Source organism: Urocitellus parryii, chromosome 5 (genome assembly GCF_045843805.1).
Source record: "Urocitellus parryii isolate mUroPar1 chromosome 5, mUroPar1.hap1, whole genome shotgun sequence".
Taxonomy (NCBI): domain Eukaryota; kingdom Metazoa; phylum Chordata; class Mammalia; order Rodentia; family Sciuridae; genus Urocitellus; species Urocitellus parryii.
Genome location: NC_135535.1, coordinates 133,269,311 through 133,286,909, shown reverse-complemented (window position 1 = coordinate 133,286,909; position 17,599 = coordinate 133,269,311). Strand labels below are relative to the sequence as shown.

General features: G+C 34.5%; 1 protein-coding gene across 1 annotated transcript in view; it reads right to left on the bottom strand.

Annotated features, from left to right (window-relative positions):
* Positions 1 to 12,224, bottom strand: part of LOC144255055 (netrin receptor DCC-like) — a 235,181-nt gene extending 222,957 nt beyond the window's left edge. The window contains 1 exon segment of the mRNA XM_077799094.1: positions 12,185 to 12,224. Coding sequence (XP_077655220.1) covers positions 12,185 to 12,224 — 40 coding nt within the window.
* Between the last annotated feature and the right edge of the window lie 5,375 nt (positions 12,225 to 17,599).

The window sequence follows — 17,599 nt, the reverse complement described above, 5'->3', positions numbered from 1 at the left end:
TGCTGAGGTATATTTTTATGTAGAGATATATTGTCATAGATAATTTTGATCTTCATATTCACCTCAATCCCAATCAAAACCCAAAATATTTTCTCTTGCAGAAACTGATATTGCTGCTTTTAAAACATGTGAAAATTCAAATTTTAACTAGATGAGTTAAAACAATTTTTTAAAAATACCTAGACTTGTTACGAATAAGTCACACTAGTCAAGACATTGTGGTGTTGCTGAAGGCTACGCAGGCTCTTTTTCTTTTTGTGACAGTGCTGGGGATTGAACCCAAGGCTTCATACATGCTGAGCAAGCTTTCTACCACTGAGCTACATCCATAACCCCAAAAACATCCATGCACTAACAGGAGAGAGAATCCAGAAACATATGAATATAAACGGTTAATTTAATATCAACAAACATGCAAGGGCAGTTCAGTTGACAAAAAAACTATCCTTTCAACAACTGTTCTGGAAAAGTGTATATGCATATACAAATAAATTGGGGCTCTTACTTCACACCGTATACAATAACTATGTTTAAATATATCATACTCATTGATCTAAATTTAAGAACTAAAACATAAGACTTCTAAAAGGAAACAGGAAAAAATGTTTGTGATATTAGAAAAACATTTATTAGAGTACAGAAAAATTTCAAACCAAATAAGAAAAACATTAGTTAATTGAAATTCATCATAATTAAAAACACTTGTACCCTCAAAAAAGACTTGAAGAAAATTAAAGGAAAGCCACAGGCTGGGAGAAAATATTTTTTAAATAAATACTAAAAAAGGACTTATATCCAGAATATATTAGAGATCTTACAACTCAATAAGAAATACAGACCCAAATTTTTAAAAAGGTGGGAAGGCAAAAGATTTGAATGGCATTCACCAAAGAATATACATACTATCAAATATATACATGAAAAAAGTCTTAATATCACTAGAAATATGAAAATTAAAACCAGAGTTAGATAGAACTACACATTTCCTATGATGCTTAAAATTTAAAAGTGTGACTATTCCCAGTGTTTTCAGGATGTACAAGAATTGGGTATCTTAGAGATTGTTGTTGCATATCAAAAATATTTCAGTCATATTGGAAAGCATGGTAGTTTCTTATATAACTATATATGTACTAACTATGTGATTTAGAAATTTTATACCTGTATATTTACCTAAGAGAAAGAAAACATATCTTCACAAAGACTTGTATATAAATGTCTATAGCAGCTAGCTTCATTTGTTATAACAATGAAAATAAAGAAACCAGAAATAATCCAAATGTCCATCAACTTGTGAGTGGATAAATAAATGTGGTATATCTACACAATGGAGTAGTACTCTGCAATAAAAAAGGTCTGATGCCATCTATGCACTGTAATCTAGAGTAATGTCGGAAATGTTATCCTGAATGAAAGGAGCCAAATCCCAAATAAAGCATAATATATAATTTTATTTTTATAATATTCTAGAAAACATAAAACCATAGTGATAGAAATATCAAAAGACTGCCAAAACCACTCTTGGAGAGAAAGGAAGGACTCTGGAGGGTATGAAAGAATTTCCTGGTGTAAAGATATATAATAATATAATATCCTGGCTTTGTTAGTTGTCATTAGAATTTATATATTTATCAAACCTCATCCAATTGCACCCTCAAAATGGTGAATTTCATCATTATGTATTAATGAAGCTAATTTAAATATAGAATGAGGCTACTGGATTGTACATATGATGACACAGTGGTATGAAATACCAATTCTATGTCTCTCAAGAGAAACAGGGTAGTTCTAAACAGGTAAGATCCTGCATTTATAATATATATAAAGACTAGCTGCACAGATTTTTCTAGTCAATCTGAGTTCCTGCTTTGGTCTCCTTCTGTAATCAGTGCCTGTCCCAACATTCAAAACTGTGTTTATAGATTGCTTCTTGAACAAATCCCCTGATAAGTAATTGTCCTGTCTCAGGCTTTATTAACTAACTAATTGGGGCTTCTTATCTTGTCTTCAGAGCTTCATTACTAACCTCAGAAATAATGGCTGAGTAAATAATTTTATTTCAGACATACCCAGCATGTTTAATGATGATGAGAAATTGATGAACCTAATGCCTTCTTTTTGAGCAATATATAGGAGGAAATGTGGGACGCAAAGAAAGCCTATGGATTATCCAAGCTCGTTCTAAGGGATGGTACTTGTGTGGTTTACCCTGTTCAAGAACTGAAACTTAAAGTGGGGATTTTCTGTTTAATATCAGGCATAAGTCTCATCTCCTTAATTATGTTCAAAGAGGCTCATTAAATCTATGGTTCATTCTATCTGCAGAGGTTGGTTAAGCCTGGATTTTCATGATGACCACAGTAATCATTCATTAAGAAGGATCACAACTTTACTGTGGAGTGGATTGAATGGCTAAGTTTAAACATGTTTTTAACCATAGCAGTACTTCACTAAGGCAGTAGTGATATGTTTAGCTGGGACCATGGAAATGACTACACTGAATTTGACCAGCCATTGCTGTTTCTGTCCCACCGATGACTTTTCTCTGATACCTGTGTTCCTCAATATCCCATACTTGTCCCATTATAATGTATCTCATTAAAATTGATGTATTAGGTGTCAGCATATTCTTAGAATCTATCTGATTACTTGAACTTCAGAACTTCTGAAACTAGGTTTATAAAGCTCTGTTCAGTCTTGATTGGTGCTGTGAACTGTATCTCTGGAGTTTTTAAAATGAGCTTGTATCTGCATTTTATAACAATATCTTCTCTTTACCATAGGGTCTCCTAGTTTGGGTCAGTAAAAGAAAAATTGTTTTCTCATATGAATTATATCAACATTTTTTTTCTCCTATGTTTTTTTTCAGTATTTGAACTAGAAAGTGTCACTTCTTCCCACTTCTTAATACTGCTTCTTCAGGAACAAAAGCCAGAAGGCTGGATTGTGAAGAGATCTTTGAACCTACACTTCCTAATGTATCCATCAGCTTAATGATATCATTCGAGCCCTTACCAAACAAACAAACAAACAAACAAAAGGCAGATCTATTGAACAAAGGCAGAATTTCCAGTAATCTAGACAAAAATGAATTATGAACTACTATAGTAGTACAATGTGAATCATTCAAGATAATAATAGCTTACAAAGATTTAAGGATAAAGACATTTGTGAAGCTCAAAAGAATATGACTATATGGAAAAAATAACAAATGTTTAGTTGGCCATATATGATAATAGAAAGAGGGAAAAATAAAGACAAAAATATTAGAAAAATGCTTTAAGATGAACTTATCTTTTATACACAAAAAATAACGAGACCAGTGTTTTTTTTTTTTTTTAATGTAACAACACTAATTAATGAACAGTTGGAGTCAGAAGCCTAAGATTATAATCTGTCTCTACAACTTATTACCTGAATGACTTTGGGCAAGACACACAGTGCTCGAGTTTGGATCTAAAATGGCCCCCAGAGGCCCATAAGCTAATACTGTGATCCCAGCCTGTAGTGCTATAGAGAGATGTGGAACCTTCAGGAGGCAGGGCCTAGGGGAAGGAAGTTAGGTCGTTGGGGGCGTGCCCTTGATGGACACATTGGGGCTTCAGCTCTTTCCTCTCTTTATCTGCTTCCCAGTTGCTATGAGGTAAGCAGCCTCTAGCACCCCATGTTCCTGCCGTGATTTACGGTGCTGCTATAGTTCCAAAGCAACACGAACAAGATCCCCGTAGACTGAAACCTTCGTGACCACGAACAAAATTCATCTTTTGCCTTTTTATGTCAAGTATCTCAGGTGTTTTGTCCCAGTGGCAGAAACCTGACTAGGACACATTGCAATACTAAGTCATCTTAGAATTACATTTGTTTCTTCATTGGTAAAAGGAGGATATTTATCTCATGCTACCATTGTTTCAAGAGAATTCTTGGCCAAGATGAAGAGAGCACTTAGTCACATTCACCAAAATACTTCACATGCACACACATAAAAAAGCTACTAGTTTAACTAGCTAATAACTCACACACACACAAAAAAAATCTGAAGGAAAATGGCCACACAGAGCAAGAATCGAGACATCATATCCTATTGACTTCAAAGTCCCAAGTAGAGGCGCATGCTGCTGTTGATACCATCTGCAAGCAACATGGGCTTACCAGATCTGAAGATCCTAATTCTAGAGAAGCTGTTATCTTTTTATGCTCAGTGCTAGTATCACAAGCTTGCCTACCCCCTGCCCAGAAAAGATGTTACCATTTACAAACATAGGGCTCTCCAGGTCCTGGGCCACACTCAATACCAGCAAGTCCCCTTCCTCACCTGGAAGGACAAAGCATCATCCATTCTCTGGTGACCTCAAGAATATCTTTGTTCCCAATTCCTAATATTTAAGAAATAACTACTATGTTAGTTAGTTTTGTATTGTTGGAACCAAAGTACCTACCAGAACAACTTAGAGAAGAACAATTTATTTGAGCTCATAGTTTCATAGGTTCAGTCCATAGTGAGCCAATTCCATAGCTCTGGGCCTTAGGGAGGTAGAACATCATAGTGGGAGGGCATGGCAGAGGGCAGCTGCTCAGCTCAGAGAGGGCAGCATAGAAACAGAGAGACCACTCCATTTTCCAGAAACAAAATACAAACCCGAAAGGCATGTCCCCAATGACCTTCATTCTCCAAACACACTCGACCTGCCTACAGTTACCACCCATTAATCCATTCAAATTATCAATCCGTAAAATTGATTAACCCACTGATTAGATTATAGCTCTCATAATCCAGGAGTATCACCTCTGAACCTGTCTCTTTATCTCACACATGAGCTTTGAGTGATACCTTATTTTCAAACCATAACGCTCATAGAATTTCAGACGGTTTTGTGAAGTTTTAAGTAAGGTGATCTCATAAAGCTTTCATAACATAGTGATTATTCTATAGTAATTGTTTTTATTATTACATCATACTTTTTGTAAGACTCAAATAAAATAATTCATGCAATTTGGTTATCCCGGAGCCTAGAACACATTAAGTTCTTGCGGGTGAACTGTTTCTATTGTCAATATTTGTATTCTTGGAGTTACCATCACTCTACACTTATCCTTTGCCTAACCATGTCTCGTAGCCGAAGTGAACTTACCCACTCAAATCTTGACTCAAGATTTGAGATGGATTCATGGCAAAAAACAATTTGTATTATTTTTGATAAAATAACTGTATGGGATCTTCAGTTTGCATTTCAAACATTTTCAGTATTTTATTTATGCTTCATTAGGATGATGAGTGAACTATCGATGATATTCAGCATTGCCATTCATACTCTTTTACAATGATATATGTTAGAATAATTAAATCTTGCAAATATCAAATATACTGCATGAGCTCAATATAATGTGGAGGGTCTAAAAAACAGAGCCAGAACGTAACTATAAAAAGTAACTTTTGACATGTTAGTGGAAAGATGGAATTTTTAACTTCCTTAATTATATTTTCATGATCTAAAAATAACTAAAGAACTTTTCTAGCTTTGAGTTTCTGCTAACATATCCCAGACTCTTGTTTTTTTTTTATTTTCTGATGAATGTTTATGCTTTAATGTGTTTAAAATAGAAATTTAAATATTCAGAAATATACTACTTAATTAATTGCACCCCTCCCAGTGTTTGTAGACCCTGTCATAGGTTACTGGCCTCTTTACAAGAAAGATGGTAATAATTTGGAGGTTTTAACATAAAATTCCATCATCCTCAGGAATGTGCAATAATGATGTCTTTCCAAAAATATAGTGATATTGCAACAAATTCTTGGATATACTGAGATAACGTTTGAAGTGCAGCTGGCCTAGTACTTTTTGGTTCCAAAGGATTAAAAGGTAGAAGATTGAAGATGTTCTAAAGCAGGAATTATTTCATCATGTGATGTGGATATGCAATATGCCTTCTCCAAAAATCACCTTGGGGGCAAGGTCATTGCATAAGGCTCATCTGAGATTTTGAAATCAACAGGTCCCCTAAGACAGTGGTGGGAGCCTGTAAGCAGGGGTACAATAACCTGGGTTCAAGTCCTGCCTGTAACTTGTTAATATTCTGCCAGAATATAAGTCATTTAACCTCTTAGAGCCTCCCTATGATCATTTTTATTTTAATGTGTTCTTTTTAGATATACATGACAGTGGAGTATATGTTGACATATTATACATACATGGAGTATAACTTCTTCTAATTAGGATCCCATTCTTGTAGATGAACATGATGTGCAGTTTTACTGGTGGTGCATTCGTACATGAAGATAGAAAAGTGATGTCTGATTCATTCTACTATTTTTCCTATTTCAATCCACCCTCCCTTCCCTTCATTCCCCTTTGTCTAACCTATTGAGCTTCTATTCTTCTTCCCCTCTTTCACTGTGTGTTAGCATCTGCTCAGGCTGCTGTAACAAAATACTATTTGTTGGCTTGGTGGTTTATACAAATAGACAAATCTTTTACAGTTCTGAAATTCAGAAAGTCCAAAATCTAAGTGCTGGGCAATTAATCCCTGGCAAAGAACCTCTTCCTGGTTTGCAGACTTCCACCTTCTCTCTATGACCTCACATGGCAGAGGAGAGCTCCAATGTCTGTTCCTCTTATCAGGGCACCAATCCCATCTCAAGAGCCTTGGCTTCCTAACTTCCTTTAAACTGAGTTAGTGCCTTCTCTAAATACCATCACCTGGAGGCTTGAGGTTTCAACATATGAATTTTGGAAGGAACCCAATTTAGTCCACAGCAAATGCCAAAATATTTACATGTAGTTTTTTTTCAGTTTTTTGTTTTTAAACCAAGTAAGCTACATTTTGTGACTCCAATATTAAATGCTCTAATAGCTTGGATCTGTGACTAGCTTTTGTTTATACTAAAAAAATTATTGATAGAACACACTCTTCCGTTTTTATTAAAATATGAGCACTAATGTAAAATTGGAACAATATGTCGTATGATTTACTGTATTCTGGGTCAAGTGTTGAAAGAACTATTCAGACAACCTGCCAGGTTCTGTTAGGTTACACCCAATGCTTCACGGTTTAAGACAAATGCAGGCTGAAAATTTGACTCACAGACATGTGGTCTGGCTCAAAACTATGCTACATGTATCTGGAAACACCTGCCCACCCCCCCCCCCCAAATACACTTACACACCCACGTATACACACAGAGCCAAGAAACACAGAAATGAATATCTTGTCTTACAAATTTCCTCCATCTCTTGGAGAAGCAACTTGGTATTTCCTTTGTGGTTTTCATTTCAAGGAATTTTTAAAATTCAGCAGTAAGTTGCTTTCTGTATTATCTCATAATTCAATTCCCTCTTAAAAAAATGAATGTATTAATAGAGGTACTTGGGGCATCAGAAGTTTGTATGCAGGTATCAGAGAGGACTGGGAGAAAGCATATAAAATGGTCTGAGGAGAGAGAATCTAATACTGGTTGGCTTTCTCATGTTAGCCTTTAATCCCTCAGGTACCAACATTAATGTTAGGCCTTAGGATAAAAGGATTTTGGAAGAAACCTTAAAATGAACTTCACTTAAAATGGAAAATAAAGCAATATCAAATATTCATAGGGTGCTGTGCATGTCTAAGTATTTACAAAACTTACCAAATGATAAAGCAATTGTTACAATTATCATTAAAATCCCCAACAACACTGTGTCTTGCACCTTGTGGATGCTGTTTAATTGTTCTTTTTTTTGTTCTTTTTCCTAATCAGGATTGGGGGAAAAAAAGGTTGAAATAACAAAACTACCAGACGCACTTTAAGAAAACCATTTCTTATAATTCATTTCCTCCAGTTGCTGATATGTGTTGTTTTGGTTTCTATCTTCTTGATGAGCAATACATACCATTACTGTTATCTTCATGATCTTCTCATCTAGAAGGCAAGAAAATAATCAACTTGACATGGCTACTCAAATGTGAGCTAAGACAAAATACATAGTATTTGTGGAACAATCTTCTCTAGGAAATTCAGAACCATCAGACCTGCTCCGCCCCTACACAGTGCAAGGAAAACATTCATAGAGACCATCACCAGGGGATGCTGTCTCCAAGTTCAATGGGCCTGTTGCTCAAATTGACTTTACATGTGGAGTTGTTTTTGTCCCAAACTCTAAAATCCAATATCTGTGTTTTTGATAGTTCACACCTTTTACTCAAGACCCAAAATATTATTTTAACTCATTAAAAAACTTGAAGCTCAGCAAGGCCCCACATAAACTAGCTACTGCATTTCTGAGGTTCATTTGTCTACCTAAGAACTTGGCAACTATAACCGACACTCTGCTTTGGCCCGTGAATAACTAATACAAGTCGGGGAAATTCTTTTATATTTTATTCCACAGTAGGATTATTTTGGTAGTGAAATTCTACCTTCCAACAGAAGGATAGAAGAAACGTATTAGGACACATGTTTTACAAACTCTTTCAAACTATTTTTCTAACATTTAAGTTTTGGCAAATATCTTACTACTTTCTGCCCATTATATTTTTCTCTAACTTACAATGACAAATGAAATTTCATGAAAACTTTAATTTAAAAGGTTTTTAATATATATTTTCATTTCTCACACTAAGTGGAAACATGTCATTGAAATTCATGAAAGAAAGCACTGTTGATGTGTTGCTCTATCCCAGAAAATAATTGTGGCCAGGCTGTGATAATGATATTGCATAAATGTAAGGATATCCTATTAAATACTGTGAAGAACATAAACTGTTTTCAAGGTCTGATAAAGAATTGTTTAAGCTATTTCTAACTGTGTCCTTTACAATGGTTAGCCTGCTGAGAAACTGATAATCCATAGTAACACAAAAATTTTTGCAGGCACATGCAGTGATGAGTTTATACTTGAAATTTGGCTGAATTCAATTGCCAAAGCTTTGGTTGAATCCTGATTAATATTTATCTCAAGTAGAAATAGTTATCAAACTGGTAGATGGAGTTGAAAATGAATAATACTTTAAAACATCAGGATTACAGTGACCTCTGCTCCATGAAAATATGAGAATCTATTGAAGCAAAAGTTTCTCTGAAGTTCTGAGTCCAGTTTATGTATAATGGATGCTCTTTTATACCTGCTTATTAGAACAGTGGTGAAAACACTGCAGTTTTCTAGACCTTATTCAGATATCTCATTCATAACATTACAAAAAAAAAAAAGAAAACAAACAAAGAAAACCCCCAAATCCTCATTCTATTCCAATGCATCTACCATAACCACTATATATCTAGCCATAAAACAAGAAATATATTTAAAATAATTTAAATCATTCATGGTATATTCTCCAACTATAATGGAATTAAATTAGAAATAAACAATAAAGATAACAAGTGAACAACAAATAATTCTCTTTTTAATATAGATACAAAATTTTAGCAAATAAAATTCAATAACATATAAAAGATAATATGTCATGATTAAGGTTTGTTTATCCCTGGAATGCAAGATTTGTTTAATATTTTAAAATTAATCAATGGAATTCACATATTCATAGTTTAAAAAGAAAAAGTTATGCAGACAAAAAACAAGAAAAATCATATTAGAAAAAATGTTTAAATTCCTATATCCTTTCCTGATAAAAGTTTTTAGCAAACTAAAAGTAAAGTAGGGTTTCTCAACCTCAACATTATGGATATTGTGAGTCAGATAACTATTTGTTGTGGGAAGCTGTTCTGTGTATGTAGCATGTTTCACAGACACCTTGCCCCAGTTGTAACAGCTAAAAATGTGTCAAAACATTGACAAATATCCACTGGGGAACAAAATCACCTCCAGTTGAGGACAACTGAACTTGAGAGAATTCAATTGCCAAAGCTTTGGTTAAACCAAAAAGGGTATCCACAATAGCAACAATAAACAACAAGATTAAAAAGGAAAACACTTGAAGCTAATATTCTAATGGTAAAAGGTTAAATGTGTTTTTCATTAGATCCAAGACAAGGGAAGTATGTCTATTTTCATGAATGTTATTCAACAATGTAATGCAGACTCTAGCTTTATTCTAGTGGAATAAAGCAACAAGAACAACAATAAATAAATAAAAGGCATGAAGATTTTAAAAAGAAATAAAACTTCATTCTTATACAATATGATGATCATTTTCATAGAAAATCATATGCATCTTCAAAAAGCTACTAGTACTAGTTAGTCATGTGACATTGCATGAGAATCAATTAGATCAATACAACATATAGAGAATCTCGAAATAGAAGTATACATATTTTGGTCAGTTGATGATTGTTAAAGGTGAAAAGACAATTTCATGAAGAGAATTGTTGTAAATGATTCTGAAACAATTAGATATCTGTATTTAAAATAAAAGAATTTTTATTTACACTTAATATAAAAAATTAACTCCAAATGTATCATAGAACACAAATGTAAAAACTAAAACTATAAAACTTCACATAGAATAAAGGAAAATATAGGAGAAATCTTTGTGGTCTTAGATTCATCAGTTTTCTTTGACATGAGGCCAGAAATGCAATCCATAAAAGAAAAATACTGATAATTATTTCATTTACCACAATTAAAAACATCTGTCCTCCAAAAAGAGAGTAAGAAAATGAAAAGACAAACTATTTTGGGAGAAAATATTTGCAAACCACTTACCTAATAAAGTACTTTCATTTAGAATATTTAGAATATATGAAGATCTGCCCCTTTATTAATTAGAAAAACAACAACCAATATTGTAAACATGGACAAAAGATTTAAATATGTATATATTGATTCTAGGATTGAGCCCAGGTGTGCTTAACCGCTGAGCCACACCCCAGCCTTTTTTATTTTCTATTTTGAGACGAGGTCTTGCTAATTTTCTTAGAGCCTTGCTAAGTTGCTGAGGCTGGTTTCGAACTTGCAATCCTCCTGCCTCAGGCTTTTGAGGTACTGGGGTTACAGGCATGCACCACTGTACCTAGCTAAAGAGATATTTTTATCAAAGATATAATGATAACAAATAAGCACATGGAAAGAAAGTCAACATTATTAATTATTCAGAAATGCATATTAAAATTTCAATGAGATAACCTAACATATCTATTAGAAAGACTGATCATACCAAGTGTTGGCATACCCATAGAACTACAAAAATTCTCAGAAACTGCAGGGAAACACAAATTGTACATTGGCTTTAGGAAATAATTTGGGAGTTTCTGAAAAAGTTAAAATATCAAGAACCTAGGTACCTATATAAGGAAATTAAACAATATATACAAATAAAAACTTGTATAAGGACATTCATAATGGTCTAATTTGTACTGGCCAAATAAGTTATGTTACAGATGGATCTCAAAATAATTAGATGAACTTGAAGAACACAGAAAATATATATGCAGGTGATTTCATGCATATAAGTTTTAGAAAACATAAACAATCTTCAGTGATAGAAAGTAGATCAGTGGTTGCCTGAGAGCAGGCGGGGGGGAGGAAGGAGAAAGGAGGGATGAAGATAGACATGAGGTGATGTGTTTTGTTTATGATGATATTATCACAAGTATGTGGATTTGTCAAAAGCAATATTTTAAATATAGGCAGCTTTCTTTGTGCCAGTTCCTGCTCAATAGGCTATTAAAATATGTAGAGAGGCTGGGGCTGTAGCTCAGTGGTACAGCGCCTGCCTCACATGTGCGAGGCACTGGGTTTAGTCCTCAGCACCACATATAAATAAGTAAAGATACTGTACGTTAAAAAAAAAATCTAAAATATGAGAGAAATGCCAAAAGCAATGGACACCTAGAAGAATCAAGAAATAAACTGAGGAATAAAAAATGCTAGAAAACAGCAGCAAACACAAACTACCAGAAGAAAGAATAATGCAAAACAATGCCTTTCTTTGCAGGGTCTAACAGGTAGTAGTAACCTGCGTGGGACTGGTGAAAATGTCCTATTGAACTTGATGATACTAGGTTTCTTTCAGAGAAATACAGGTGCTTAATTATATAAAGAATCGCACAGAGAAGCATATTTGCAGATTTCTCATTGTTTTGTTTTTCCTTAGCTATCTTTAACCAATGGTCTCCCCCTGTGCTCTCAGTTCACAAGGCTTTTTTAATATTCCTCTACTTCCTACATGGAAAATTCAGCTCTTCAAAAATATGCATGGCATTTAATAGAAGAACATCAACAAAAAGTTCAAATCCGACCTTTCTCATTACCTTTGACAGAGCCACCATCCATCACCACCTGAGTTACCATGGCGGCCTCCTAACTGGTCCCCTTGCTTTGGCCCTTAATGCCTTTCAGTCTCTTCACACAGCAGCCAGAGCAACCCTATTGAAATGTCAGGTGGATCTTGTCACTCCTCTACTCAAAACCTCCTACTGAGTCAAAGCCAAAGCACTTACAAGACACTCCCTAGCCTGTTCCTCATCATGAACCTGAGCTTACCTGAGATCTCTCTCCTTTCTTCTTCCATTCAAGCCACATCTCTTGCTATTTCTGGAACTCACAATCTTCATCTTCTAAGGGTGTCCTAAGCTTATTGAATAAACAAGGAGATTTATCAACTCCTAAGATCATTTATATATATATATATATATATATATATATATATATATATATATATATATTTTAATGTTCAAGGGCCAAGATATTAAATAATTTAATATATCACTATATATACATTTTTACTATTTAAGTTTATTTTAAAAACAACTTTAAATTTATGAAGATAGTTTTCCCTATCATACTTGTTGAATTGTAACAATTTTCAATAAAAGAGAGCATTGAACATAGTAATCTAAGAAGCAGGTATAAAAAATGGAGTGTTAAAATTTTTGACAAAGTTAATCAAAAATTGATGATGCACATAACAACTGTTAAACAAAAGTATGTTGTTGTTGTTGTTTTCCCCTATCTGTGTGTTTGTGTGTAAGATGAACTTATCTGGAGAAGGTACATGCAAGAATTATTGAAAAATTAACTCAAAATTCTGTCAAATAACTTCTTTTTGTTGCTTTGACATATATTTGGCAACTTTAATAAATTACAAGGAAAGTTGTTAAATAGAGATTTTTGGAAAATTAATTTTCACGAACAAAGTGTTACTACGTTTATTATACAAACTGTATACATGTGGAAACTTTTAAAGTGTTTTAAAAGTGCATTTATTTTTTCTAAGTATTAATTTCAAGTTCATTACTATTATGAAACAATTAAAATTAAAAGAAAAAAACTTACTGTCACCTGCATTTACCAAAATAAATTCAAGTTAATTCAAGTTCTGATTTTGTTGTTGTTGTTGTTGCAAGTACTGAATTAATGAAGATTCTTAATTCTTATTTTTTTTTTTGAGGGGGTCATCCCAGGGATTGAACTCAGAGCACTGAGCCAGATTTCCAGCCCTATTTTGTATTTTATTTAGAGATAGTGTTAAAGTTGCTTAGCACCTCACTATTGCTGAGGCTGGCTTTGAACTTAAGATCCTCCTGCCTCAGCCTCCCCAGCTACTCGGATTACTGGCATGCACCATTGCACCTGGTTCTTACTCAATTTTTAGAGAGTAAAACACTTTTTTATTTTTTTTCCTGAGGTGATAGGGATTCAAGTTCAGGTCTTGCACATACCAGGCCAGTGCTCTACCATTGAGCTATATCCCCAGGCCCTAAAACACTATTTTCAAAGCATAGATCTTGCTCTGCACAAAGGGTTATTGGACAATGTTAGAGTCATAGAATAAGTCTTTAAAAGTAGTTCAGATTCAGGGCTGGGGTTGTGGCTCAGCAGAAGAGTGCTCACCTAGCATATGTGAGGTGCTGGGTTCAATCCTCAGCACCACATAAAAATAAATAAATATAATAAAGGTGTTATGTCCAACTATAACTAAAATTTTTTAAAAAGTAGTTCAGATTCAAATTTTCTTAATGAGAAATCAGTATATGAACTATTATAGCAAATCAGCCAGCTAATTAGATTTATCAGAGCCACATAGGTACTATTTAGATAGTTGTCTATGTGAAGAAATTTGATCTTTAAAATAACTTTCAATACTCTGCTACTCTTTTCTCCCCAAAGAGTAGGAAATAATTGTTCTACTGATACCACTGTTTCAAATGTGTACATTTAACTTGGAGTTCGATGGATAAACAGAGATTCTAAAAATATCAACCAAAATAGAGATTTAAAAATCCAAAAAGAAAATAATTATAATCGTAAAAATAATTCTAGCTACCAGTGAACATTATATCAAAGTAGACTGCCTTATATGGATTATCTTCTCTAATCTTAAAAGTCCTTAGTTACAGAGGTTAAGTGTAAATTTTATCAGGTCAAGTAACTTTCACGGGGTCACAGTGGTGGCTAGTTTTGGAGCCAAGCTTCTATCCTGATACTCCCTTTTTAAGTTTTTACATGTACCTTCTCCAGATAAGTTCATCTTACAGACAAACATCCAGATAGGGAAAAAAAAAACATAATTTTGTTTAATGGTCTGATCAAGTAGAGTGTAGATATTTAACAGAGTAAGATATTTAGATTTACAAATAGAAAGCAAGAAGGGAACAAATATTTTAAACCCCTTGCCATGTGCCTGACAGGATGTTTAGTATTTAAGAAGCATCTCATTATTTATACCCCTATGCATATTTGGTAAAGCCTGCATGAGAATATAAGTTCTGAGATTTCTTTGTATATAGGCAACAGACAAGGAAAAAATAAATAAAAGTGATTAAGGATTTAGGAAGTAATGCTTCTAATAAGAAAACATGAAGTCTTGTTTGTTTGGAGAAGAAAGGACAAAATATTGGTTTAATGTTTAAGGAGAAACTGACTAACAAGAGTATCTAGATATCTAAAAAGGCACTCTATATAAATGTATGTGAATAGGTTGCTTCCTCAGGCCAATATAAACAGAAATAAAGCTGATTGTTAGGGGCAGAGTGAATGAGGCCATAACATTTAGGAGGAGACTTTAAGAAGCATTAAATAGGATGCTCATATGATATTGAAAAAACATAAAGAAGGACTAGAGGCAGAGATAAAGATGGAAGTATACAGGTTATTTTACATGGTATTGATCCCCATTCCATTCTGCCCCAGTGTTTTCCTTAGAAAAATAAATATAAATATATAAACACATGAGCACATGAATTTAACCCTGCTTTCCAATCTGCAAGTTATATGGAAGGGTCTCTATTTTTAAAGAGGAATCTGAAACTCAAAAAGATTTAAGAAGTCTTCCCAATTTCACACAGTAATTAAGTGGAAGTCAAGGGAGGCAGTTTGTAGAGAAAAACAATTAAAGCACAAAACTTAAAAGAACTAGGTTCTGAAGTGGAGTTGGTCACTTGCCATCACTGAGCTGGGAGAAAATAACTTCCTAATATTTTATTTGTAAAATAAAAATGGGCTAGTGTCTGAGAAAGTACTTTGAATATGAATACAAATACTTTGAAAAAAAATTATGAAAGAATGAATGTCCTTCTTGTATGCTTAAAGGTTAAATTTAAAGACTCCCAATGCTCATTTTTTAACGAGTAAGGTTTAGATCTAAATGTTTAGAAACCTTTTCTTCCCGTTATGTTTTTATTTGAATACTTCTCCTCCTCAAGTCATTAGTGCTATTTGACATGTCTTAAAATAGATCATGCTTTGAAACAATATTGAGAGATTTTAGCTATCTTGTAAGAACAGAAGTAGTAGCTGTCACATACTTCTTTGAGTTTTCATCAATCTTTTCACAGAGTATTAAAAAGATGGTCATTATGATATTGGAGGATCTGCTTGCCTTTGTCGTAATTAGAGCAAACTGAGAATAAACATGAGCAATGAAAACTACTTATGATTTCAGAGCAGAAAAGGATGGATATAAGGGCAAACAGGCTTAATTAATTTGTACCTCCTTATATGTCACTCATATATCCTATTGGGATTGGAATTATTCTCACACTTCCCATTATTGAAAAACTCTAAAAATGTTCAACCCACATGCAGACCCAACAATTAGATTGCCAGTTGCTGAAAAAAGAAATGTTTAAGTCATAAATAGCAACAGAATCCATTGATCCCAAGTAAAGTGGAGGGAAACATTACTGAGTAATCTCAATCAAACAAGATAATCAAACTTAGTGATGCTGCTTCCTGCTTCTCTGGTATAAATAACAAAACTGCCCCACTAGTTTCTCCACAACCTGAATGTCCCAAAGCCACATACCTCATCTTTCCTTCCACTTTCCTTAGGGAGAATTTGGGGTAAGAAAAGATGGAAAATTGAAATAACTCCTTTGCTAAAATGACTTTAGCTTCCTCTGCGTTTGTGTTTGTGACATCTTATTATAAGATGAGCTAACATCTATTATTAATTGATGCCCTAATTAAAGCCATACTTGCAGTTTCCATTAGCTTATTCCCTAAATTCTCTAGAGTTGGCTGTCTGGTTTTAATCAAAACCAAATGGTAGTCCAAGTTCCCAGCCTGAAGCAGCTAGGAGGAAGTCATTCAGTGGAGGCACAAGAAAGCAGAAAAGATAAACAGATGATAGTTCACAAAATTTGTGTTGGACAAAGGATGCAGATACTGTGCGCCGCTTTAGAGCTGTGATTCAGGGACTGTGTCATGCTAGATGGAAGCAGTTGCAAGAGTTTAATGTCAGCAAGACTCTAATATGATCAAGATGGAGTCTGTCTTCTGCTTTTCCAGCCCTGGGTTTGTGTAACTGGAGGATTCAGACGGGAGGTAATGCTCCATGTGCTGTGACACAAACTACTTTATTCTGTGAAGAATTCTTGGGATCAGAGAGGTCCTGAAGAAAACATTTCCATTTACTGGCTTCTTGGGATTCGACTTACAGATTTTTCTCAGGTACAAAATGTAAGGCTGCAGCATTTTGAATTTTAAGTAATATTTTTAAAAGTGTGTGTGTGTGGGGGGGGGTGAGGGTAAAATTCAGAAGAATGACTATTCAAAGCTCTCAATTCATCTTGCTCTCTTAAAAGATGTTTAGAAATGAGCCCTGGCAAAGGTCTTTTGATGAAGCTGTGTCTATACATTTAACATAGTGGAGAGACTGTTGATGGGGGTAAAACTGTTTTCTTTTGTTTCTCTCTCTCTCTCTCTCTCTCTTTTGTTTTTTTTTTTTTTTTTTTTTTTGCTTTTCCTTTTTCTCCCAAGTGTGGGATAGAAAGAGCTTTAGGACCTTATGACTCTCTAGCTAATCACCTCAAGAGCTTTGACAAACTCACTTCACTTCTGTGAAAACTCAGAACTCCTGAAAGCCCAGGCGCCCTGCCCTCTCTCCACCCCTCCCCTCCGCTTCGTGCAGCCTCTCTCACATGCACACTTCTTCAAGGCAGGAAATACTTTCCAGGCAATCTGGGCCTGGTGGTGGAGGCCCCTTTCACAAAACATCAGTCTGAATTTAGTAGACAGAAGTCACTAGGAACGCCTTGACAGGATCCGGCTTCAGCAGAGGCTCCCTCCAGCTTCGGAGGGTGTTTTTGTTAGAATCACACTCTGAGTAAAACTGCCTAGAATAGAGCCAGGATCTCAACCACGAAATGTGGACTTATATTTTGGAGAAGCTAACAGGACCGACTGCTCTCCTAGCCCGAGTCTGGACGGTGTCATGCCCTGGC